At 41.1% G+C, this 27,695-nt stretch overlaps 1 protein-coding gene across 4 annotated transcripts in view; it reads left to right on the top strand.

Annotated features, from left to right (window-relative positions):
- Positions 1–27,695, top strand: part of LOC128694511 (glyoxylate/hydroxypyruvate reductase A-like) — a 451,562-nt gene that overhangs the window by 313,844 nt on the left and 110,023 nt on the right. For 3 of the 4 annotated variants that reach the window (XM_070098027.1, XM_070098028.1, XM_070098030.1), the window contains one exon: positions 16,337–16,450. The exons of the other annotated variant lie outside the window; for it this stretch is intronic. In XM_070098027.1, the coding sequence (XP_069954128.1) occupies positions 16,337–16,450 (114 nt within the window). The remainder of the gene's footprint in view (positions 1–16,336; positions 16,451–27,695) is intronic. 4 annotated transcript variants of the gene reach the window in all.

Raw genomic sequence — 27,695 nt, 5'->3', positions numbered from 1 at the left:
CAGAGTCTGGAATACTGCACCAGAGTCTGGAATACTGCACCAGAGTCTGGAATACTGCACCAGAGTCTGGAATACATCCACTGATGCAACAGTGGAATTGGTACAAATACAATCAAGTATTTCAAGTAGGATGAGGTGGTGGTGTGGACAGTGGAGACTACTATGGGTATAGGATCTGATGTTCTTTACAGATGTAATGCAGCATCTCCAGTATTTAAATTTAGCACTTCAAGGAAGGAACAAAGTTATTACAGAACTTGCCCAATCAGTTTTCAAAATAAAATAAAGCTTTATCAAAGAAATCTGGCAACAAAGAAATTTGATCACTTTCCCAACCTTAAATTAAGAATAACTGCTTTTTCTGATGTTGAAATTAAAGACAGTAAATTGAAATATGAAGGAAACTCAGAAACACTGTAATGATTTTGAGAACAGGTGTATGAGACTTCAAAAGTTAAAGCCATGTTTTCAGTTTCTTCTGAATCCTGTAGTGATTGATGTCCTGTTGTTGCACCTTCTGCCTCGGATGTTGCCTCGGATGTTGCCTCGGATGTTGCCTCGGATGTTGCCTCGGATGTTGCCTCGGATGTTGCCTCGGATGTTGCCTCGGATGTTGCCTCGGATGTTGCCTCGGATGTTGCCTCGGATGTTGCCTCGGATGTTGCTTCAATACAAACAGAGCTTATTAAGCCGCACGAAGATATGAGTTTTAAGCTAATACATAAAAGCTCATCTGTAACTGACTTTCGGTAACAAATTCCAAACGAAAAGTATCCATATCTTTGAAAAACTGACTTCCGACTACTCTCTGTTTTGGGAACAACTTACTGCTGTGAATCTCTGACTTGAGGAATGCTCAAGGCATATTCCCTTAAGGAAAATGAGAAGGTGAAACTAGAAAGAGAAAGGTGCTCCCTATACAGGCGAAGGCAAAGAATAACAGACCGGCTACAAGAGGCCAATATGTCTGCAATATGTAGGGAGACAGCCACAGCACCGTGTCTTCCTTTGCAGATGACACCCGAATCTGCATGACAGTGTCTTCCATTGCAGACACTGCAAGGCTCCAGGCGGACATCAACCAAATCTTTCAGTGGGCTGCAGAAAACAATATGAAGTTCAACGATGAGAAATTTCAATTACTCCTATTACAAAAAAGTAATTTTTAAATATAAATGGTAAGATTTACTCCTTTTGTAATAAAGAGTTCGGGATACATAAATACACACATTAAAATAAATTAATCTTTAATCAACTATCTTTGGTCTAGAGGTATTTGAACTATGATATATAATAATATGTACATGTTACAATAATAAATTACAATTAGCATTTTATTAAAATAATAAATAATAATTCGTGACCCTACACAGGGTACAACTTTCTTGACACTACTGTGTCACTATAAATATATATATATATATATATATCTATATATATATATATATATATATATATATATATATATATATATATATATATATATATATATATATATATATATATATATATATATATATATATATATATATATATATATATATATATATATATATATATATGCTAAAATAATAAATTAAGTAACATTTAAAATATATTACAGTCAACTGTTTCTCACGACACTTATCCGGTCGAGGCCAGTCACATGACACTATTCAGTGTACACTACAACCAGGCCATCTTCAGTGTCCCACGACACCCTTTTCATCTCAGTGTTCCACTACGGTCCTGTGCATATCTCAGTGTTCCACTCCATCATACGTTCCTAAGTGTCACACTACGGTCCTGGCCCAGTTCAGTGTAACACTCCAACCTTTTCTTCATGTAATGTCCCACTAAACAGCATCTGATGATTCCAGCCCACAGTTGACCAGCGTAGACGGTGAGTCCACAGACATCACCAGTAGTCCAGTAAATCCTCTCCAAAGCCGGTTGACACACCGCTAGCCGAACACCATGCTGCAAGCTCACTGAATGCGGCCGTCAAGTAACTGTGGCCAACAGACTCAGTGAGCTGCGGTGAGCGGTTCTTCTAACGCCAGTAGATAGGTACGATTAGGTGGTCAGGTACCTACTGCGTAGATGTGTACCCTGAGGAGTTCACGTACTTAATGTTGCTGAAGCCAGTAGACGTGTACGATTAGGTGGTCAGGTACCTACTGCTTAGGTGCGTACAGTGAGGCGCTCAGGTACATACTGTTGCTAAAGCCAGTAGACTGTACCCTTAGGTGGTCAGGTACCTACTGCTTAGATGCGCACCGTGAGGCACTCAGGAACTTACTGTTCTAAGGCCGGCTCTGCTAGCAGTCCCCACATTGGGTTTGATGACGTACCCAGTGGTACTGCCGGCCGGCAGGTTAACTATTTAACCGCTAGTTTGGCAGGGGGCCGCAACAACTCCGATATGATAAACACGAGGAAATTAAATCTTCATCAGAGTACAAAACAAATTCTGGCCACAAAATAGAGCAAAACACCAACGTCAAAGACCTGGGAGTGATCATGTCGGAGGATCTCACCTTCAAGGACCATAACATTGTATCAATCGCATCTGCTAGAAAAATGACAGGATGGATAATGAGAACCTTCAAAACTAGGGAGGCCAAGCCCATGATGACACTCTTCAGGCCACTTGTTCTATCTAGGCTGGAATATTGCTGCACACTAACACCACCTTTCAAGGCAGGTGAAATTGCTGACCTAGAAAATGTACAGAGAACCTTCACGGCGCGCATAACGGAGATAAAACACCTCAATTACTGGGAGCGCTTGAGGTTCCTAAACCTGTATTCCCTGGAACGCAGGCGGAAGAGATACATGATTATATACACCTGGAAAATCCTAGAGGGACTAGTACCGAACTTGCACACGAAAATCACTCACTACGAAAGCAAAAGACTTGGCAGACGATGCAACATCACCCCAATGAAAAGCAGGGGTGTCAATAGCACGTTAAGAGACAATACAATAAGTGTCAGGGGCCCGAGACTGTTCAACTGCCTCCCAGCATACATAAGGGGGATTACCAATAGACCCCTGGCAGTCTTCAAGCTGGCACTGGACAAGCACCTAAAGCTGGTACCTGACCAGCAGGGCTGTGGCTCGTACGTTGGATTGCGTGCAGCCAGCAGTAACAGCCTGGTTGATCAGGCTCTGATCCACCATGAGGCCTGGTCACAGACCGGGCCACGGGGGCGTTGACCCCCGGAACTCTCTCCAGGTTGTCTTGTCTCCAGACACTGGCAAGAAATTAAAGCCATCAATGAAATTGAAAGAAACCCAAAGTATTTTTTTTTATTATGCCAAATCAAAGTCTAGAACAACAACCAGTATTGAGCTCCTACTTAAACAAGATGGGTCCTACTTGAACAAGATGGGTCCTACTTGAACAAGATGGGTCCTACTTGAACAAGATGGGTCCTACTTAAACAAGATGGGTCCTACTTGAACAAGATGGGTCCTACTTAAACAAGATGGGTCCTACTTGAACAAGATGGGTCCTACTTAAACAAGATGGGTCCTACTTGAACAAGATGGGTCCTACTTGAACAAGATGGGTCCTACTTGAACAAGATGGGTCCTACTTGAACAAGATGGGTCCTACTTGAACAAGATGGGTCCTACTTGAACAAGATGGGTCCTACTTAAACAAGATGGGTCCTACTTGAACAAGATGGGTCCTACTTGAACAAGATGGGTCCTACTTGAACAAGATGGGTCCTACTTAAACAAGATGGGTCCTACTTGAACAAGATGGGTCCTACTTAAACAAGATGGGTCCTACTTGAACAAGATGGGTCCTACTTGAACAAGATGGGTCCTACTTGAACAAGATGGGTCCTACTTGAACAAGATGGGTCCTACTTGAACAAGATGGGTCCTACTTGAACAAGATGGGTCCTACTTAAACAAGATGGGTCCTACTTGAACAAGATGGGTCCTACTTGAACAAGATGGGTCCTACTTGAACAAGATGGGTCCTACTTAAACAAGATGGGTCCTACTTGAACAAGATGGGTCCTACTTAAACAAGATGGGTCCTACTTAAACAAGATGGGTCCTACTTAAACAAGATGGGTCCTACTTAAACAAGATGGGTCCTACTTAAACAAGATGGCTCCTACTTGAACAAGATGGCTCCTACTTGAACAAGATGGCTCCTACTTAAACAAGATGGGTCCTACTTGAACAAGATGGGTCCTACTTAAACAAGATGGCTCCTACTTAAACAAGATGGCTCCTACTTGAACAAGATGGGTCCTACTTGAACAAGATGGGTCCTACTTGAACAAGATGGGTCCTACTTGAACAAGATGGGTCCTACTTGAACAAGATGGGTCCTACTTGAACAAGATGGGTCCTACTTGAACAAGATGGGTCCTACTTGAACAAGATGGGTCCTACTTAAACAAGATGGGTCCTACTTAAACAAGATGGGTCCTACTTGAACAAGATGGGTCCTACTTAAACAAGATGGGTCCTACTTGAACAAGATGGGTCCTACTTGAACAAGATGGGTCCTACTTGAACAAGATGGGTCCTACTTAAACAAGATGGGTCCTACTTAAACAAGATGGGTCCTACTTGAACAAGATGGGTCCTACTTGAACAAGATGGGTCCTACTTGAACAAGATGGGTCCTACTTAAACAAGATGGGTCCTACTTAAACAAGATGGGTCCTACTTAAACAAGATGGGCCCTACTTAAACAAGAGGGGTCCTACTTAAACAAGATGGGTCCTTCTTAAACAAGATTGGTCCTACACAGATGACAGCAAGGACATGAGTGAGCTACTCAAGTCCCAGTATTACTCGGTTTTTAGCGAGCCACTAACCAGACTGAGAGTCGAAGACCTAAATTAATTTTTTATGAGAAAGACAGAATTTGGTAGACACACACACTTATTTTATATTATCCTGACGCCAAATGACTTCGAAAAAGTGATAAATGACTTGCCCATGCACTCTGCCCCAGACCCAGACTCATGGAAATCTGTGTTCATCAAAAACTGCAAAAAGCCCCTATCACTCGCTTTTAACATCCTGTGGAGAGGAAACTTGGGTACTGGGGTCGTCCCACAGTTACTAAAAACAACAGACATAGCCCCACTCCACAAAAGGATCAGTAAAGCAATATTAAAGAACTACAGACCGATAGCACTAACATCCCATATCATAAAAATCTTTGAAAAGGTTCTAAGAAGCAAGATCACCACCCATCTAGATACCCATCAGTTACACAACCCAGGGCAACATGGGTTTAGAACAGGTCGCTCCTGTCTCTCCCAGCTACTGCACCACTACGACATGGTCTTGGATGCTGTAGAAGTCAAACAGAATGCAGAAGTAAAATACAAAGACTTTGAAAAAGCCTTTGACAAGTGTGACCATTGTGTAATAGGGCACAAAATGCGTGATAAAGGAATAACAGGAAAAGTCGGTAGATGGATTTATAATTTCCTAACAAATAGAACACAAGGAGAAGTAAACACAGTAAAATCTGAGGCGGCTACAGAGCATAGCACAATACTCGCCCCCATCTTCTTCCTAATATCAGACATAGAGAGGGATATAAGCCACAGAGCTGTGTTTTCCTTTGCAGATGACACCCGAATTTGCATGACAGTGTCCTACTTTGAAGACACTGCAAGACTGCAGGCAGACATAAACCAAATCTTTAAATGGACTGCAGAAAACAATATGAAGTTCAATAATGAAAAAATTAAATTATTCCGATATGGAAAATGTGAGGAAATTAAAACTTCATCTGACTATAAAACAAATTCCAACAACTCAATAGACCAAAAAAGCTAATGTTAAAGACCTGGGGGTGATCATATCAGAGGATCTCACTCGTATCTGCTAGAAAAATGACAGGATGGATAATGAGATGCCCATGCACTCTGCACCAGGCCCAGACTCGTGGAACTCCGTGTTCATCAAGAATTGCAAGAAGACCCTGTTGCGTGCCTTTAGTATTTCATGGAGAGGGAACATGGATACAGGGGTCATCCCACACACAAAAAATAACAGATATAGCCCCACTCCACAAAGATGGCAGTAAAGCAATTGCAAAGAACTACAGACCGATTGCTCTGACATGCCATATCATAAAAATCTTTGAGAGGACTCTAAGAAGCAAGATAGCCAACCACCTAGATACCCATCAATTACACAATTCAGCGCAACACGAGTTTAGAACAGGTCGCTCCTGCCTGTCCCAGCTACTGGACCATTATGACAAGGTCATCGATGCTGTAGAGGATAAACAAAATACAGACCTAGTATACACAGATTTTGCAAAAGCTTTCGACAAGTGTGACCATGGTGTAATAGCACATATAATGTGTGATAAAGGAAAAACAGGATAAGTTGGTAGATGGATCTATAACTTCCTGACAAATAGAACACAAAGAGTAATAGTAAACAGAGTAAAGTCTGGGGCAGCCACGGTAAAAAGCTCTGTTCCACAAGGTAAGTACTCTCTCCCATTCTATTCCTCATCCTCATTTCTGACAGAGACAGAGATGTATTCCTCTGCGGATGACACCCGGATCACCATGGCAGTGACCTCCATCGAAGACACCACAAGACTCCAAGTGGACATCAACCAAATCTTCGAATGGGCCACTCAAAACGATATGAAGTTCAACGAGGAGAAATTTCAACTACTCAGATATGGGAAACTTGAAAAATTAAAAATGTATCAGGGCATACCACAAATTCTAGCCATACAATAGAGAGGAAAAGTAATGTGAAAGACCTGGGAGTGATAATGTCAGAGGATTTCGTCTTCATAGACCACAACAATGTATCTACCTCATCTGCTAGGAAAATGATAAGATTGATAATGAGAACCTTCAAAACTAGGGACGCCAAGCCCATGATGATTCTCTTTAAATCGCTTGTGCTCTCTAGGCTGGAATACTGTTGTACACTAACTGCCCCCTTCAAGGCTTGCGACATTGCAGACCTGGAGAGAGTACAAAGAACTTTCACAGCACACATAAGTGCAATAAGGCACCTAAACTACTGGGAACGGTTGAAGGTCCTTCATCTGTATTCCCTGGAACGCAGGCGAGAGAGATACACGATAATATACACTTGGAGGGTCCTGGAGGGATTGGTACCCAACCTGCACACGAAAATCACTCCATGTGGAAGCAAAAGACTCGGCAGGAGATGCAACATTCCCCCGATGAAAACCAGGGGTGCCACGAGTACACTGAGAAACAACACAATAAGTGTCCGGGGCCCAAGACTGTTCAATTGCCTCCCAGCATACATAAGGGGGATTACCAATAGACCCCTGGCTGTCTTCAAGAAGGCACCGGACACGCACCTAAAGTCAGTACCTGACCAACCGGGCTGTGGTTTGTACGTCAGCTTGCGTGCGGCCAGCAGTAACAGCCTGGTTGATCAGACCCTGATCCACCATAAGGCCTGGTCTCAGGCCGGGCCGCGGGGGCGTTGACCCCCGAAACGCTCTCCAGGTAAACTCCAGGTAAACCAGTGTTTTGTGTGTGTCAACGTCATCAGAGAAAACTTTGATCTGTAGGAAACCGATTTATTTAGTAAAATTTGTATAATAAAACTTACTTAGGTCAAAATAAATATTGAGTTATGTTTTAATAATCATCTATAAAACTGAAATGTTGAAGCCATTGGTAAGCACATTCTTTTGCAATTTTTAAGCCAATAAGATGTATGTGTCTAATGGATTTAATTATTACAATAACTATTAAAGTAAGGAACCATTAAGCCAGCAGAAGGCTTCAGTCAGATGACCAAAAGCTGCAGTAGAGGGTCATCATACCTGGAGTAAACCTGGAGAGAGTTCCAGGGGTTAATGCCTCCACGGCTATGGCTTACATTTCTGTCTATGTCAGAAATGAGGATGAAGAATAGAATGGGAGCGAGTACTATGCTTTGTGGAGCAGAGATTTTTACTATGGCTGCCTGGGACTTTACTCTGTTTACTATTACTCTTTGTGTTCTATTTGTTAAGAAGTTGTAGATCCATCTACCAACTTTTCCTGTTATTCCTTTGTCCCGCATTTTGTGTACTATTACACCATGGTCACACTTGTTGAAAGCTTTTGCAAAATCTGTGTATACAACATCTGTATTTTGTTTATCCTCTACAGCATCCAGGACCTTGTCATAGTAGTCCAGTAGCTGGGACAGGCAGGAGCGACCTAACCCGTGTTGCCCTGGATTGTGTAACTGATGGGTATCTAGGTGGTTGGCTATCTTGTTTCTTAGAATCCTCTCAAAGATTTTTATGATATTTAATGTTAGTGCTATCGGTCTGTAGTTCTTTGCAATTGCTTTACTGCCACCTTTGTGGAGTGGAGCTATGTCTGTTGTTTTTAGTGTGTGTGGGATGACCCCTGTGTCCATGCTTCCTCTCCATAAAATGCTGAAGGCACGCGATAGGGACTTCTTGCAGTTCTTGTTGAATACGGAGTTCCACGAATCTGGGCCTGGGGCAGAGTGCATGGGCATGTCATTAATTGCCTCTTCAAAATCTTGTGGAGTTATAATAATATCCGAGAGTTTTGGGTTGACCAAATTTTGGGTTTCGTTCATAATGAATTCATTTGGATTGTCGACCCTTAGAGTGGGCAGTGGAAAGCTGAATACTGAGTCATATTGGGACTTTAGTATCTCACTCATTTCTTGGCTGTTATTTGAGTATGTCCCATCCCACCTAAGCTGGGGCCCAATACTGGATGTTGTTTTTTTCCCTTAGATTTGGCATAAAAGAAGAAGTATTTTGGGTTTTTTTCCAATAGCCTTTATGGATTTTAGTTCTTCTTGTGATTCTTGTCTCCTATAAGATTCCTTCAGCTTAAGTTCGATATTCGCAATTTCATTGACTAATGCTTCCCTTCGTATTTCAGATATATTGACCCCACTCAGCAGCTCTGTAACTCTTCGCCTTTGTCTGTATAGGGAACGTCTCTCTCTTTCTAGTTTACATCCTCTTTCTTTTTCTTAATGGAATGTGTCTTGAGCAGATCTCAAGAAACACAGAATTCATTTTTTCAAGACAGATGTTCAGATCCATGTTGTTTAGGATATCTTCCCAGCTTGTTTCATTTAGGACTTAGTTTATTTGGTCCCATTGTATGTTTTTGTTATTGGAATTGAATTTCGTGAAGAGACCTTAATGACTGCTTACATTTTGCTGGTCTGGAGTCCTGTGCATACATGTCTGTACCTCTATTATGTTGTGATCTTAGTGAATTTTCGTTGATACAGTTATATTATGTATCAGATCATCATTGTTAGTGAAGATGAGGTCCAGCGTATTTTCTAGACTTGTAGGCTCTACAAGAATAGGTGAATTTGTTGCAGAGATTCAGTAGTTCGCGTGTGTGTGAATTTTCATCTGAGCTGCGTCCCGGGGTGATCTCTGCTAAAACATTTTAGGTGTCTCAGGTTGAAATCTCCTAGTAGTAAGATGATTGGGGCAGGAGTTCGGAGATTTTCCAGACAGTGGTCAATTTTCTCAAGCTGCTCCTGGAATTGCTGGGAAGTTGCATCTGAAGGCGATTGTAGGATCGCTGGCTCAAGTGGTAAGGCGATGCATATACTGTGCTGTCTCTGGAGGCGGTAAAAGGTTCGTAGGGTCGAGTCCTGGCCTGCCGCAGTTTGGTAAGTGATTTAAAATCACTTGTTTCGTGATTTAAATGATATACAATGATATACACTAGCAGCCAACAATACCCACAACCCAGCAAACCACCCCGACGGGATCACCATCTATCCTCGGAAGAATGGCAAGCTCTTAGCATGGGACTATACCTGTGAGTCCACACTGGCTGACACCTATATCCATCACAGTGTTGGGCGAGAGGGAGGAGCTGCTGACAGCAGGGAGGAGTACAAGATCAGCAAGTACAGGGACATAAGCCAACAGTATCAATTTGTCCCAGTCGGATCAGAGACCTTGGGATCATGGGGAAAAAAATGCCACACGTTTCCTTAAATAACTGGGTTCCAGACTCATCGACACCACCAGCGACCCAAGGGCAGCCACTTTCATGTTCCAGCGCCTCAGCGTCGCCATCCAGAGGGGAAATGCTTGCTGCATACTTGGCTCGCGTTCGGCTTCGGAGGAGCTGGAGGGAATTCATGATCTTTAATGCATTGTACCATTGTATTCATGTTTGTGTTTTCTGTAAATGTATTCTGTTTATTAATAAATGTTCACATAGAATATCAAATATAGGGGGTGGTAGGAGAAGAAAATATTCAAACAGCTCCGGGGAGAACCTTGAGTTTTCCCTGAGGTACGTTTATTCTCTTTCCAGTTTAGCTATAGAGGTGGTACTTCCATATATTTCTTTTCTATATATATATATATATATATATATATATATATATATATATATATATATATATATATATATATATATATATATATATATATATATATATATATATATATATATATATATATATATACATATATATATATATATATATATATATATATATATATATATATATATATATATATATATATATATATATATATATATATATATATATACATATATATATATATATATATATATATATATATATATATATATATATATATATATATATATATATATATATATATATATATATATATATATACATATATATATATATATATATATATATATATATATATATATATATATATATATATATATATATATATATATATATATATATATATATATATATATATATATATATATATATATATATATATATATATGTCGTGCCGAATAGGCAGAACTTGCGATCTTGGCTTAAATAGCAACGTTCATCTTGCCATATAGGACACGTGAAAATTTATGTATGCAATAATTTCGCCAAAATCATTCTGAACCTAACGAAAAAAATATATTTGACTGTGTTTATTTAGTATTAAATTACTGTAAGCTTATCTAAAATATATTTAGTTGGGTCAAGCTAAAATAAATTGCTCTTGTTATAATAAGGTTAGGTAAGTTTTCTAAGAGTCTTTTGGATAAAATTTAAAAAAATTTACATTAACATTAATGAAAAAAATATATCTTTAAACGTATAAGAGAACATTTTAGAAAGGACTTAATTTTAAATCAGTTCTTACTAATTGACCAGTTTTGCATATTCAGCACGATATATATATATATATATATATATATATATATATATATATATATATATATATATATATATATATATATATATATATATATATATATATATATGTATATATATATATATATATATTCTATGTGAACATTTATTAATAAACAAAATACATTTACAGAAAAAAACATAAACATGAATACAATGGAACAATGTATCAAAGATGATGAATTTCCTCCAGCTCCTCCGAGGCTGGACGTGAGCCAAGTATGCAGCAAGCATTTCCCCTCTGGATGGCGACGCTGAGGCGCTGGAACATGAAAGTGGCTGCCCTTGGGTCCCTGGTGGTGTCGATGAGTCTGGAACCCAATTCTTTAAGGAAACGTGTGGCATTTTTTCCCCATGATCCCAAGGTCTCTGATCCCACTGGGACAAATTGATACTGTTGGTTAATGTCCCTGTACTTGCTGATCTTGTACTCCTCCCTGTGGTCAGCAGCTCCTCCCTGTCGCCCCACACTGTGATGGATATAGGTGTCAGCCAGTGTGGACACACAGGTATAGTCCCATGCTAAGAGCTTGCCATTCTTCCAAGGATAGATGGTGATCCCGTCGGGGTGGTTTGCTGGGTTGTGGGTATTGTTTGCTGCAAGTGATCGTGGTTCCCTCTCGGCAGGGCATCCAGCTGTAGCAAGGGTTCTCTTAATGATGTCGTTGACCTCATTGTGTCTTGCATGCCAGCCCTTGGTTTTGGAACAGTTAAGACCATGTAGACCGTATTGGTCTGCTTGCACTTCGCCGCAAATACACATATATTCTGTGTGAATTGGGGCAGCAAGGCGCAGAGCCACTGCAATACGGAGGGTCTTAGGGTCGAGTCGCGTTCCCATTGCCGATATGGGAACTGTTTGGAGGAAGTCCCCGGAGTGAGGTGCACTCACAGCCTGGAGACGGGCAATCTCCCTATCTGATGTTGCAGCCCTGAGCATGTTGGCAAGCACCTTTTCAGCAATTGGGCTATCCCAGCTTGACTGTTTGTGAGCCAGTGCTGCACTAGGGTTTGGTGCTGGAGCAGCAAGAGTCTCCCATTCGGTGATGGCACTGACATAGCTAGGGTCTTCTATTCCTGCTGAGTCACTGAGGGTGTCAGGAAGAATTTGTCTTATCAACTCGTTTGATGCAATGGAAGAGGATAGGAAAGCTGGTAGAGCAATCTGGGAGGATCTGCGTACTCCTAGCCCTCCAAGCCTGACCGGAAGTGAGGCTTGCAACCACTGTCCATCGTCAAGGGAAAGATTCAATACACTCTCTAGCATGGCCTTCAGGAGAGAGTCATATTCCTTGAGTTTTGGACTGCTGAAGGCTGGGGAGCATCTCAGAAAATAGGTAAGTTTTGGGGTTGACAGGCACCTGGTGAGTAGGTAGAAGGCATCGTGTGTGTCAATGTCTTTCATCCTGCTTTCCATCGTCCGGAGGTCTGAGACTTTTATTCCTAGGACCAGATCGATGGCATTGGACCCAAGAGGAGCACCGAGGAGAGTGCTATTGGCTGGATCAATGGCTCGTGCTCCTGGTAAAACGGTACTAATATTCTGGATCAACTGTTGATTGGTAGAAACTATTTCACATTTGGTGGGGTTTAAAGAAAGGCCCAGGCTTTCTCCCATGTCTTTAATTTTACTGATGTCCTCCAGGAGAGATTCTGTTGTGCCAGCCAGGGTACCGTCGTCCAGGAACCAGATATTGAGCTCGCTGGAGAGTGCCTCCGTGACTTCCTTGATGACCAAACAAAATAGAAAGGGGGCGAGAGGGTCCCCCTGTTGCACGCCCTCACACGAGTCAATTTCATGGTCCCCAAACAATAGTTTGGAAGTCACACTATAACACGATTCTATGAAGGGATAAAGGGAAGGGAAGTTTCTATAAACTGCTTGGAGAGCAGCATCCCTTCTGACTGAGTTGAAAGCATTGGCAAAGTCCAATTTGACCAAGGCTTTTTCATAGGACATGTTTTTGATATATACTCGTGCTGCGTGGGCAGCTGCTTCACAGCCCTGTTGAACGCCGAAACCGAGCTGAGTTGGTTTCAGCATTGCAGCAGCCTCTTGACTCACCCTTCTTACTGCAGCCTTGGCGACTAGTCGCCGAAGGGGCCTGAGTCCGCCATCCTTTTTCTGGAGGGCACATAATGAGGCACCAAAGAAAAAGGGTCTGATGGCCTCTGGGACACCGCCAGCCAGGCACAGGTTGGAAAATTTGGTGAGTTCAGACAGCAGCCTCTCTGAAACCTCACCAAGTGCTGGATTGAGTATTTGTTTTAAGTGTTGAGGCCTTAAACCGGTGAAACCTCCTGCTGAACCCTGTGGAAATGACATAGCAGCTTTATACACATCAGCATCCTGTAAGGTTAGATGTTCTTCGCCTGCTGCAATGTCAGGGAGGTCAATGTTGGTACTGGGAGCCCTGGGTGGATGTTTGTCCTTCAGAGCTTGCGCCGTGCTGACGTCCTTGGGAGCGATGGTATCCTCACTGGTTATAAGTCTCAAAGCTCCAATAGTATTACCCTCTTCTATTTTTTTGCTAATTTGGGCTCTGATTTTTGAGGTGTCGGGTGTCCTGTTGTTGGCATTTGCCCGGCGGGTGTTTGTCGCCCTAGGGGGGAGACGGACGAGGTTGTCATCCCTTGGGAATGCATTTATTGCCCTAATAACATGTGTTGCTAGTGACTTGTCCCTCCTTGGTGGGACAGCCAAACAGGCATTGCCAAAAAGCAGCAAGTTGTGCCAGGATCTGTTGTTTGAAGGAGCATCGTTGACTTTCTTCAGAAGGTCAGTGAATTTGCTAGCAGCTTGAGGGCGAGCTGCTTTGGGGATGTGTGTCAGAGTCCTGGTGGATGTTAATTTGATTGCAGATTTGAGGTCCTCTGTAGAGGTGAAGTCACGGTAGCTGTCAGCCCTGTCTGCTGGGGGAGGCTGTTGGTTGTTCTCATTTGGAGCTCTCCTGGAGCCTAGACATCTATTGTGTGCACGGATGTTGCCAGATGTGGGATTGAGTGCACATTCCCTGTGGCACACCCGGCAGATGCCTCGTGAACGACAGCTTTGGCTCTGTCGTGAAGATTCCTGGGAACCCGCGACTACTTGTGACATTGCTGATATCGTGGGGGTGGGAGGGCGCCAGCTGTGGGGTGACGGGTGAAGGGCAGCATGGATGCATGGGGGATGAGGGCGGGGGAGTAGCGAGCGGCGGAACTTTTATATATATATATATATATATATATATATATATATATATATATATATATATATATATACATATATATATATATATATATATATATATATATATATATATATATATATATATATATATATATATATATATATATGTATATATATATATATACATATATATATATATATACTAGAAAGAGTACTTACATGTATGTTTATATTAACCAGAAACTTGAGTTTATCACTATTTTAGGTATTAAAATATTTTTGACAGATGGTGTACAAGTGAAACTTAACTTTCATTTCTAACAAACTTAAATATATTATCAGCCATAGTGCAGGTGGGGGTTAGAACTCATAGCAAGTGACACGTAACACTATAAGCGAGTGCTTAAGCACTGTTATTATGATTTGGTGAATCATGATGACAGCTTTGAGGGCATTTGAGCTGGAGTTTGTTACAGTCATGCTGGTGAGTGATTCAACTGTAAAAGATTGTATTTGTAGTCACAGTGGTACCTATGCTAACCTCACTGTGTATAAATATACCTAGTTGCACGAATCTTATTGTAGCCAGCTGGTCCAGTGACTTATGAACTGGCCTGGAGTTATACCACTCACTCGCCATGGATACTAATCCCACCCATACCCTGGTTTGTTTAGATTAAATTTAGATTTTGCCACCCAAGTGGCTAGTTTATTGTGCACCCCATATCCATCCTGTGGACGGTAGCGCGAGAGCATATGGATACACAAAAGGCCTAGGAACTAGGCCCAAAAAGGGCTAACAGGTGTACATATTGGTTTTTATTTATCTACATATCTATAGTTCACTTATCTGTTACAAGCAAATTTAGGAAACTTCCTTAGTATATCTGGTATCTTATTTTCATTAATAAGATATCTTGACATGTCACAAAGGTTATTATACTGTCTGTCTCTGTATTCCTCAATAAGTGGACAATTAAGCACATAGTGTTCAAGAGAGTGACCATATGCCTGATCACTTAATTTACATTTAGTTTGATCATCATCTGTGTATCTCCCAAACTGCCAGAAGTACTTGTAACCAAGCCTAAGCCTGGCACTACAACATCAGTCAGTACTTGTAACCAAGCCTAAGCCTGGCCACTACAACATCAGTCAGTACTTGTAACCAAGCCTAAGCCTGGCACTACAACATCAGTCAGTACTTGTAACCAAGCCTAAGCCTGGCACTACAACATCAGTCAGTACTTGTAACCAAGCCTAAGCCTGGCACTACAACATCAGTCAGTACTTGTAACCAAGCCTAAGCCTGGCCACTACAACATCAGTCAGTACTTGTAACCAAGCCTAAGCCTGGCCACTACAACATCAGTCAGTACTTGTAACCAAGCCTAAGCTTGGCCACTACAACATCAGTCAGTACTTGTAACCAAGCCTAAGCCTGGCACTACAACATCAGTCAGTACTTGTAACCAAGCCTAAGCCTGGCACTACAACATCAGTCAGTACTTGTAACCAAGCCTAAGCCTGGCCACTACAACATCGGTCAGTCTGTTCACATTGCAAGTTGCTCCATAAACATACTTATCTACGTTCATGTTATCATAGTGGGTTATAGATCTACTCAGGCTTCTAACTGCATTCCTATAACAATCATTTTCATTATTTGCTTCTCTCCTAATATTATTCCTAATGCTAGACACAGATATACCAAAGTTATATTCTACATTCTCCTTCTGGGTACTCTTCTTGGCTAACATATCAACTTTATCATGAAGGAGTAATCCAATGTGTGATGGGATCCATAGCAATTGTACATTAATCCCTTTGTCCCTAATTTTTGAGTATCTATACCTGGCTTCTCCAATGAGCATGTTGTTGGAGTCATTATATGAGACTTTACAATCATAATATTACAATTTCGTGAGTCTTGACTACATTATTTTCCAATGTAAATTTGTGATCATATTCCAGGAGGAGTGACGAGCTGCCCTTGTTCCTACAACAGTGTGATTATATTGTTAGTATTCTGCCATCAACGTCTGAAACCAGAGGAATGTTGGGCAGTGACATACTCAAAAATGCCAAGTATGTCAGTGAGATACTTGTGTCTTCCCACTTTCTGTCTGTTTGTATGTCTGTCTGTCTGTCTGTCTGTATGTATGTCTGTCTGTCTGTCTGTCTGTCTCTCTCTCTCTCTCTCTCTCTCTCTCTCTCTCTCTCTCTCTCTCTCTCTCTCTCTCTCTCTCTCTCTCTCTCTCTCTCTCTCTCTCTCTCTCTCTCTCTCTCTCTCTCTCTCTCTGCTTCTCTCTCTCTGTTCTGTCGTCTTCTCTGTTGCTCTGTCTGTCTCTGTCTCTCTCTCTGGTCTCTCTCTCTGTCTCTCTCTCTCTCTCTCTCTCTCTCTCTCTCTCTCTCTCTCTCTCTCTCTCTCTCTCTCTCTCTCTCTCTCTCTCTCTCTCTCTCTCTCTCTCTCTCTCTCTCTCTCTCTCTCTCTCTCTCTCTCTCTCTCTCTCTCTCTCTCTCTCTCTCTCTCTCTCTCTCTCTCTCTCTCTCTCTCTCTCTCTCTCTCTCTCTCTCTCTCTCTCTCTCTCTCTCTCTCTCTCTCTCTCTCTCTCTCTCTCTCTCTCTCTCTCTCTCTCTCTCTCTCTCTCTCTCTCTCTCTCTCTCTCTCTCTCTCTCTCTCTCTCTCTCTCTCTCTCTCTCTCTCTCTCTCTCTCTCTCTCTCTCTCTCTCTCTCTCTCTCTCTCTCTCTCTCTCTCTCTCTCTCTCTCTCTCTCTCTCTCTCTCTCTCTCTCTCTCTCTCTCTCTCTCTCTCTCTCTCTCTCTCTCTCTCTCTATCTCTCTCTCTCTCTCTCTCTCTCTCTCTCTCTCTCTCTCTCTCTCTCTCTCTCTCTCTCTCTCTCTCTCTCTCTCTCTCTCTCTCTCTCTCTCTCTCTCTCTCTCTCTCTCTCTCTCTCTCGCTCTCTCTCTCTCTCTCTCTCTCTCTCTCTCTCTCTCTCTCTCTCTCTCTCTCTCTCTCTCTCTCTCTCTCTCTCTCTCTCTCTCTCTCTCTCTCTCTCTCTCTCTCTCTCTCTCTCTCTCTCACTCTCTCTCTCAAATCAAATCGCATCAAACCAAATTTTATTTCTTTGCAAGATTACATTGACATTACAACACTGAGTTGCAGTATAAAGAGTCACTATCATGCCTAAGCATTATAGGCAGACTTAATAAGAGTCACTATCATGCCTAAGCATTATAGGCAGACTTAATAAGAGTCACTATCATACCTAAGCATTATAGGCAGACTTAATATTATATCTTACACACTACTTAATACTAAGGAAACTGATCATAGTTTGTTTAAATTTTCATCTTTTTTTAATTATAGTAGACAGTAATTTTACTCTAATTACAATAGTTTCAATAATGAATATTGTAATTATATTATGGGGATATAACATTGTGAGTTGTTGAACGTAGTTTACAGTATGTGATTGCTACAACTGGATGTAAGACAGTATTGTTTTGGGTAGGTATTTATAATATAGTGTAGTATTAATAATGTATAAACTTTGGGTGTCTAGATTTGAAGTTTTAAGATTTAGGTAATTGGGAGATTATTTGTAAAATCAAATATTGAGTAATGAGTACGTATTTAGTTTAGGGTGAGTAGGGGGTTTTTGAGAAGAGCCTTAAATTGGTGTTCAGACCTTGTTACTTTAGTATTTACTGATAATGAATTCCAAATTTTGGGGCTTTTTATGTGCATAGAGTTTTTCAGAGTGAGATATGGACACGGGGTACATCAAAAAGAGATCCGTATCTTGTGTTGCGGTCGCGTGTCCTGTTAAGGTTGGTGAGGAGAAGCTTGAGTGGAGGGTTTGTGTTTGAGTGTAGTGTTCTATGTATGTAGTAGGTACATGGATTAGTATGGATGTTCTTAACGGTGAGCAGTTTTAGACTTCTGAATATTGGTGGAGTCTGCTGTCAGGAGTGGGAATTTGTTATCACTCTGACTGCAGCCTTTTGCTGGGTTATTAGTGGTCTTAGGTGATTTAATGTTGTTGATCCCCATGCACAAATTCCGTATGTGAGATAAGGGTAGATGAGTGAATGATGCAGTGCAAGGAGTGCTGATTGTGGAGCATAGTACCGTATTTTTGATAGTATGCCTACTGTATTAGAGATTTCCCTGGAAATTTGTTGTATGTGTGTATGGAATTTGAGGCTACTGTCAAGGTGGATTCCTAGGAATTTTCCCTCTGTGAGTTTCGTGATGCGTGATCAGTTTAGCATTATGTTAAGTGGAACATTTCCGGCTCTGTTTCCAAACTGAATGAAATAGGTTTTGTTATATGTCATCATCCAGGTAGATATTTTCTGTAATTCGGCATTAACAGTGTTAGCCAGTATGACTGGGTTTGGGTGAGAGGAGACGTATGTTGTGTCATTTGTAAATAATATGGGTTTGAGTAGCTGTGATGCGTTCGGTAGGTCATTGATGTAAATGAGAAAGAGGAGTGGCCCATGGACACTTTCTTGTGGGACACTGACTGTGATTGGTTGAGTGGAAGAGTTTGTTCCACTTGTGTACACATATTGGCTTCTGTTACTAAGGTATGACTTGGTAGTTGAGAGAGTGCCCTCTTATACCATAGTGTGTTAATTTAATGTGCAGCAAATCATGTTCGACAGTATCAAAAGCTTTACGTAAATCAATAAAGATTCTCAGCGGGACTTTCTTCTCGAGAGCGGTGTATGTTAGTTCAAGCATGTGTATAATAGCATCATTTGTGCTTTTATTAGCCCTAAACCCAAACTGACAAGGGTTTAGAATGTTGTGTAAGACTAGGTAAGAGTAGATCTGCCTATGAATTATTTTTTCAAAGATTTTAGAGCTGAGAGGTAGGTTCGATACTGGTCTATAGTTATTCAAGTCGGTTTGATCACCTCCTTTTGTGGATTGGGGTGACCCTCGCTATTTTGAGAATTGCTGGGAAGGTGAAGGATTCGATGGATTTGCTAAAGAGTGTTGCAATAATTGGTGACAGTGCTTGTGATGCTTTTTTGTACATAAAAGGTGGTATGTTATTTATGTCCTCTGCCTTGGTTTTGAGGGTGTTGATGATGAGCAAGACTTCTGTTTGGTTGATTGGGGCTAGGAATAGTGTTTTTGGGTAGGTGCCCGTGAGGTACTCTGATGGACGGGTGTTTGAGCTTGGGATTTTGCTCGCTAGATTCTTTCTTATGGTGGAGAAGAAACATTGAGTCTGTTTACTGTTTAAGTTGGTGTGAGTAGGGGTTCGTCTGATTTATTTAATTTGTTTTGTTTTTGGATATATTTTTAGTGCCTAGAATTTCAGATAGGGTTTTCCAGGTCTTATTAATTTCACCTTTTATGTCATGTAATCTGTTTTCATAATACAATTTTTTTGACCTTCTTATCAGGCTGGTAAGGATTGACGAGTAACATTTAGACTGGCCTCTAGTTTTTTGACCCATTCTGTATTGTTTTTCATATTGGTGCTTTGTGTCAATGGATTTAAAGATGCTGGGTGTTAGCCAGGGACTCTTCAGTCTCTTAGCTGTGACCTGATTAGTTTTTTTTAGGGCAATGCTTGTTATAGAGGTAGTGTTTTTTTTTTTTATAAATTTATTAATACATTCATTCGCATCTGTATATGTTTCAAGCTCATTATGCCAGTCAATATTATTCATAGCTGTTATAAAGTTATTTACAGCTGTTTCGTTATGTAGTCTGAAGGTAACTTTAGTAGTGTCTTGGGACAATTTACCTAGGTTGGTTATGAGAAAGGTAGGGTAGTGGTCTGTGGTGTTGTCTGTGATTATGCCTGATTTTAAAGAGGATATGGTGTTAGTCCAGATGTGGTCTAATAAGGTGATACTAGTCTCGGAGATTCTTGTAGGTTTTGTTATTGTTGGTAGCAACAAGCAGTTGCTCATAGTATTTGTGAATTCGGTTACTAGTGCGTCTTGGTCATGTAGTAGATTTATATTGAAATCTCCTGTTAGTAGTAGGTGGTCTTTGTTCATATGTGCATCAGTTATCATGTTTCCTAACTTTTCCCTGAAATGGTAAATGTTTGACTTTGGTAATTTGTAGATGTTTATAACTGTGAGGGTTTTTTGCAGATCTTTTGATTTAAATTTAGATATAATATATTCACCATGTTCATTCCTTGTGCAAGAACTGTTTATATATTCAAGTTTATCTGAGTAGTATATATCTGTTCCACCCCTTGCTGATCTGTCCTACAGTTGTGTATGGCTGAGTAACCTGGAATGGCATAGACATCTGTAGTACCAGGTTTTAGCCAGGTTTCTGTGAGTGTGATGATTGACATACTGGTATGAAGGGAATTGAGTAATGCTGTGAGGTCATCATAATGTTTGCTCAAAGATCTGACATTGTAATTAAAGATTGTAATTAAAGAAAAAGTATTCACGAGCTATAACATAACACTAATATCTCAATTATCTCTGAGTTATATCCTTAAATACACTGTTATATTAATTTATAAGTCACTCGGAACTTGCAGTATCAAGATATCAACAAATCAATGTGGCACTCAGATTAAATTTAGAATAGATTTTGCCCCCCAAGTGGCTAGTTTATTGTGCACCCCATATCCATCCTGTGGGGGTAGCGCAAGAGCATATGGATACACAAAAGGTCTAGGAACTAGGCCCCAAAGGGTTAACAGGTGTACATAGGGGTTTTTATTTATCTACATATCTACAGTTCACTTATCTGTTACATGCAAATTTAGGAAATTTCCTTAGTATATCTGGTATCTTATTTTCATTAATAAGATATCTTGACATGTCACAAAGGTTATTATACTGTCTGTCTCTGTATTCCGCAATAAGTGGACAATTAAGCACATAGTGTTCAAGACATGACCATGTGCCTGATCACATAATTTGAATTTAGTTTGATCATTATCTGTGTGTCTCCCAAATTGCCAGAAGTACTTGTAACCAAGCCTAAGCCTGGCCGCTACAACATCAGTCAGTCTGTTCACATTGCAAGTTGCTCCATGAACATACTTATCTACGTTCATGTTATCATAGTGGGTTATAGATCTACTCAGGCTTCTAACTGCATTCCTATAACAATCATTTTCATTATTTACTTCTCTCCTAATATTATTCCTAATGCTAGACACAGATATACCAAAGTTATATTCTACATTCTCCTTCTGGGTACTCTTCTTGGCTAACATATCAACTTTATCATGAAGGAGTAATCCAATGTGTGATGGGATCCATAGCAATTGTACATTAATTCCTTTGTCCCTGATTTTTGAGTATCTATACCTGGCTTCTCCAATGAGCATGTTGTTGGAGTCATTATATGAGTCAAGAGCCTTCAATGATGACATAGAATCAGTAATGATGATAGAGTCAAGCTCAGTGTCATAGGTTAGATTTAGCGCCATTAGGATTGCAAACAATTCAGTTTGCAGTGTAGACGCCCAGTTGTTAATTCTTATGCTTAGTTCAACAAATTTATTATCGTTCTTAACAAGGGAGGTGGCAACAAGAGCAGATGCAGCCCTGCCAGAAGACTCCTGTTTAGATCCTTCAGTGTGTATAACTTGTGATAACTTATTGCTACCAGCTCGGTGAGAAATTTCTTCTTGAGCAGTTGCTTTAACAAGTGATTTAAGGAAGGGATTACTAGCAATGAGCTTCTTGGGAGGGACTTGCAGGTATGTGGCATTAAATGAACACATCTTCCACGGCGGGGTAAAATGCTCTTGTTGTCTACAGTGATACAGTTCATGTAGGTTATAAAACTTAATGCAATTGCGCGTGTTCACAATCCATTTAGATCTGTGTGTATTTACCTCTAGACACTTGGTAAGATTCATTGTGATAGAGTCTGGTTCATTCCTTAACATTCTAATACCGAGTACAGTGTTAATCTCAACAATCCTATCACTGATACTAGAAATACCAAGCTCCTTCCTCATATTAAGAACTTTTGTAGATTTCGGACACCAAAGAATAATTCTGAGAGCTTCATTTTGCATAAACTCCAAGGGTCGGAGAGAACTTTCTCTAGCTAATATCAACATGGGAGCAGCATAATCAATTAAGGACCTAGCATAGGTTATGTATATCATTCTCACGATTCTCACATTAGCACCATTGTTGGGGTTGTAGCCAGTAACATTAGCACCATAGTTGGGGTTGTAGCCAGCAACATTAGCACCATAGCTGGGGTTGTAGCCAGCAACATTAGCACCATAGCTGGGGTTGTAGCCAGCAACATTAGCACCAAAGCTGGGGTTGTAGCCAGCAACATTAGCATCATAGTTGGGGTTGTAACCAGCAACATTAGCACCATAGTTAGGGTTGTAGCCAGCAACATTAGCACCGTAGTTGGGGTTGTAGCCAGCAACAGCTTTGAGAGCATTTACCCTACCTTTGCATTTCTTATTTAGTTGTGGTATAGTGGATTTGTTAAAGGGTACATCTTCACCAAGATATCTGTAAGTTTTAACGTAGCTAATGTTTTCACCCTGCAAATAGATGGGTGGGGGATGTCGTTTGCTTGTTAATATCTTTGTTTTAGAGGAAGATATTATGAGGCCTAGTCGATTACAAATTGATTAAACTTCATTAAGAATGGTATTCATCTTCTTATGCCCTGTTGTATGGATCATGATGTCATCAGCATAGCTTATAGCTATATGTTTAGGTGAGGCAGGTAGAGCATTTAGGAGAGCATTAATCAGAATATTAAATAGCATGGGACTGAGAACTCCTCCCTGCGGTGTACCTAAAGATATTTCTTTAGACTCACTTCTAAAGCCTTGGTAAAGGACAGAGGATACTTTATTTGACAGGTATCCTATTATCCAGCAGAGTAAGCTACCACCAATATTCATTTTGGCTAATTCATGTAGTATAACGGCTCTGTTCGCAATATCAAATGCAGATTTTAGATCAAGAAAAGTGGTAAAACTAGTAGAGGTGTGTGCAGTGAGAAAGGTGGAAATACAGTTCTGCACACTTTTACCTTTCATGAACCCATAGAGGTAGGGGGAAAGTTGATGTCTGATTCTGTAGTACAGTCTGTTAAGCATCATTCTTTCAAAAGTTTTACAAAGACAACTAGTTAAGGAGATCGGTCTAAATGTATCAGGCTGTTGGGGCATAGGGCTAGGCACAATGAGACTATTGGTCCAGGAAGTAGGAAGAACGACCTCAGTGTAACTGAGATTATACAGTGCCAACAAAGGATTATCAGGCACGTGCCTTAGAGTTCTGAGAATATCATAGGTTATACCATCCTCTCCAGGAGCAGTTGATCGACATTTAGTTAATGCATTATCTAATTCATACTCGGTAAAGAGGCAATCGCTTTCATCAATATTTTGGCTCATAAAATTAATCAGTTTCAACATTTCTTCTGAAGTACTCTAACTTTTTTCTATTATGAGATGGAAGGTTTTCATGTCTGGATGTTTTGGATCAGTCATTTATGAGGTCATTTGCTTTTTCAAGAGGAAAGGGATGAACAACATTGCCAGTCTTTTTCCCGGTTATTTTATTTATATCTTTCCAAGCCAAACTTAAAGGGGTGGACCTATTTAATCCACTAACAAATTGTTCCCATTCCTGTTGCCTAAGTTCTTGCTTTCTATTCCTTGCATTTGTTAGTGCAGCTTGGAAGGTTCTGAGCAGGTCTGAGGTTCTACATTCACGGTATGCTTTATCAATCCTTCTAGCTGCATGTGTTAGATTGCGTAGCTCTGGATAATTATAGTATTTACACTGGTTTTATTGTTATTTATAGTGGAGGGTCTATGTTTCCTATTCCTGCCCACTTGATCTGTGAGGACAGTCTCAATAGTGGCAACTAAATCATCATTAAATTTTTGTGTGCCAGTGGGCTGGTAATTCTTATACCATTGATCAAAGTGTTTAATAAAGTTATCTCTGTGTTCTTGGTTGAGAATAAGTTTCCTCCTTCTGAATTTAGCTTCTTGATTGCTGGAGATGTGATCAAGATTGACAGTTGTTAGTCTTGGGAAGTGATCAGATAGAAGATCATCAACTATGACAGAGTCATGCATCGTATATGATGTATTAAATCCAAGACAGATCCAGTATGCCACCATATATGTGAGTAGGCTCAGTAGTGCCCACAATTCGAGCATTATCATGCTCATTTAGCAATTTCACTAGTTTAGTTCCATTGGTGTTTGTTATAGACCCATCAATATTCTTATGTCTGGCATTAAAATCTCCAAGAATAAGCGTAGGTTCACTATTGATGCGATCTGGTAAAGCATCAGGTCGAAGCTGGTTCGCTGGGGCATAGAGATTAAAAATGTTTTTTGGAAAAATCGCCTGCATATACTTTGACACCATGATACTGCATGTTAACTCGACTCTGCAAGGAAAGGAGTGAATGTGGCAAGTTTTTTCTGACATACATCACACAACAGTTGGTTGACCTTAGGTTATAAGCTGCATATCCAGGCAAGTTTGGTGGAGGTGCTCCATCTTTCAGTCTACATTCCTGCAAACAGATGACATCAGTATTCTTGGTTGCACTAATATGATGTAAACCAGGCAACCGCTTCCTGATGGAAGTAATGTTCCATGAAAAGATTTGTAATGTATCCATTGTAGTGAGTTATTACAATCTCTTGCTTAAGATGGTAAGACTATTATGCTTTGGCTACAGTGTGCAGGCACTTAAGAGCAAATATCATAATTTGTACGTCTTTATCTTCAGGACCTTTACTTTTAAGCATTTTTCGGCATCTTGGCAGCCAGTTCCAAAGCAAGTCTTGAAGCCAAGAGTCAAGGGCTTCTTTCTTACAAATTGCTTGAAACTGAACGGAGATTGCTGCACTTTTGACATCATCACCATGCTCAAGAGCATCATCCTGACAACATATATTTATTAAACTTGTCAGGATCTGTTCAAGATGCTCAATTTTTTTCTGCAAAACTGCTGTAATGTGAGGAAGGTCATGCGATTCCAATGCTTTCTTTAACACCTATCACCTTAACAGGTACCATGGTTACATTAGTGTTCTCTGATGGTGCCTGTGGCAAGTCTTATTCATCATTTATTGCAGGTAGGTCCTGTGCATCTGACTTATCTCCAGTTTCGAGGGGGGTTACCTGTGTGGTGTCCGCCTGACTGTTGTAGTTGTGTGGATTGGGAAAAATGACAAGCTCATCCCCATATTCAGGTGTAGGCGTAGGTATCAGTAGTGGCAGATCAGTAGTTCCACATGTGCTAGCAGGGATGGCTAGCTCCTCCACAACTAGTGTGTGTGATGGCATTCTGGTATCACCAGAATCCTTTGCAGTGAGGTTGGGTTCTTCCACACTTTGCAGAGGTTCAGTCTCAGATCTGGTTATGGTAGACTGGATGGCCTCATCCTCAGTTGCCATTAAAGGACTGTTATCAGGTTTACGTAGAAGGTTGTTTGGGTTCTGACTGCAGTCCTTATGGGAAACTGTAACCCCAACTTCTTTACAGTTAATACGCTTAAATGGCTGTCAAGGCCTACTGTACATTCTCTAGTGGAATGTTTCCCAGCACACTTACCACACCAAGAATGTAGCATTTCATAGTCTACTGCAACATGGCCATAGTGCTGGCATTTGTAACACCTACGTCGAAGGTGTAGGTACACTTCGTTGTTTAGGAAACGTAAACCATGCACCCAAATATTTCGAGGGAGGGGCACAGGGCCTACCCAACTGGCAATAATTTGGGATTTTCCTATAAGTCTTTTAGGCTTGATAATATGCTCATTGAGAATCAGATGGGATGGGTCCATGTAGAGAGGGTATCCAAAGATTATGATACTGACCCATTTTTTATAGTGGTAAGTGTCTGATGGAGGTCGGAGCAGCTTAATACCCCAATAAGGTGTACTAAGTAGATCATTGATCAGTTCTTCATACTGTTTCACAAACACAAAGTGGTGTGTGTTTTTCTTAAATTGGATCCTTGAGTTACGATGTTTCTTTACAGCTTCCATTAACCATGCACACTTAGCAGGCTTCAGGGTGTTGTCATGCACACTTAGCAGGCATCAGGGTGTTGTCATGCACACTTAGCAGGCATCAGGGTGTTGTCATGCACACTTAGCAGGCATCAGGGTGTTGTCATGCACACTTAACAGGAATCAGGGTGTTGTCATGCAAACTTAGCAGGTATCAGGGTGTTGTCATGCACACTTAGCAGGCATCAGGGTGTTGTCATGCACACTTAGCAGGTATCATGGTGTTGTCATGCACACTTAGCAGGCATCAGGGTGTTGTCATGCAAACTTAGCAGGTATCAGGGTGTTGTCATGCACACTTAGCAGGCATCAGGGTGTTGTCATGCACACTTAACAGGAATCAGGGTGTTGTCATGCAAACTTAGCAGGTATCAGGGTGTTGTCATGCACACTTAGCAGGCATCAGGGTGTTGTCATGCACACTTAGCAGGCATCAGGGTGTTGTCATACACACTTAGCAGGTATCAGGGTGTTGTCATGCACACTTAGCAGGCATCAGGGTGTTGTCATGCACACTTAGCAGGCATCAGGGTGTTGTCATGCACACTTAGCAGGCAGCAGGGTGTTGTCATGCAAACTTAGCAGGTATCAGGGTGTTGTCATGCACACTTAGCAGGCACCAGGGTGTTGTCATGCAAACTTAGCAGGTATCAGGGTGTTGTCATGCACACTTAGCAGGCATCAGGTTGTTGTCATGCACACTTAGCAGGCATCAGGGTGTTGTCATGCACACTTAGCAGGCATCAGGGTGTTGTCATGCACACTTAGCAGGCAGCAGGGTGTTGTCGTGCACACTTAGCAGGCATCAGGGTGTTGTCATGCACACTTAGCAGGCATCAGGGTGCTGTCATGCACACTTAGGAGGCATCAGGGTGTTGTCATGCACACTTAGCAGGCATCAGGGTGCTGTCATGCACACTTAGGAGGCATCAGGGTGTTGTCATGCACACTTAGCAGGCATCAGGGTGCTGTCATGCACACTTAGCAGGCATCAGGGTGTTGTCATGCAAACATAGCAGGCATCAGGGTGTTGTCATGCGCATTTAGCAGGCATCAGGGAGTTGTCATGCACACTTAGCAGGCATCAGGGTGTTGTCATGCACACATAGCATGCATCAGGGTGTTGTCATACACTTAGCAGGCATCAGGGTGTTGTCATGCACACTTAGTAGGCATCAGGGTTTTGTCATGCACACTTAGCAGGCATCAGGGTGTTGTCATGCACACTTAGCAGGCATCAGGGTGTTGTCATGCACACTTAGCAGGCATCAGGGTGTTGT

Source organism: Cherax quadricarinatus, chromosome 60 (assembly GCF_038502225.1).
Source record: "Cherax quadricarinatus isolate ZL_2023a chromosome 60, ASM3850222v1, whole genome shotgun sequence".
Taxonomy (NCBI): Eukaryota; Metazoa; Arthropoda; class Malacostraca; order Decapoda; family Parastacidae; genus Cherax; species Cherax quadricarinatus.
The sequence above is the reverse complement of the archived record's forward strand: the minus strand, read 5'-3'. Positions and strand labels throughout refer to the sequence as shown.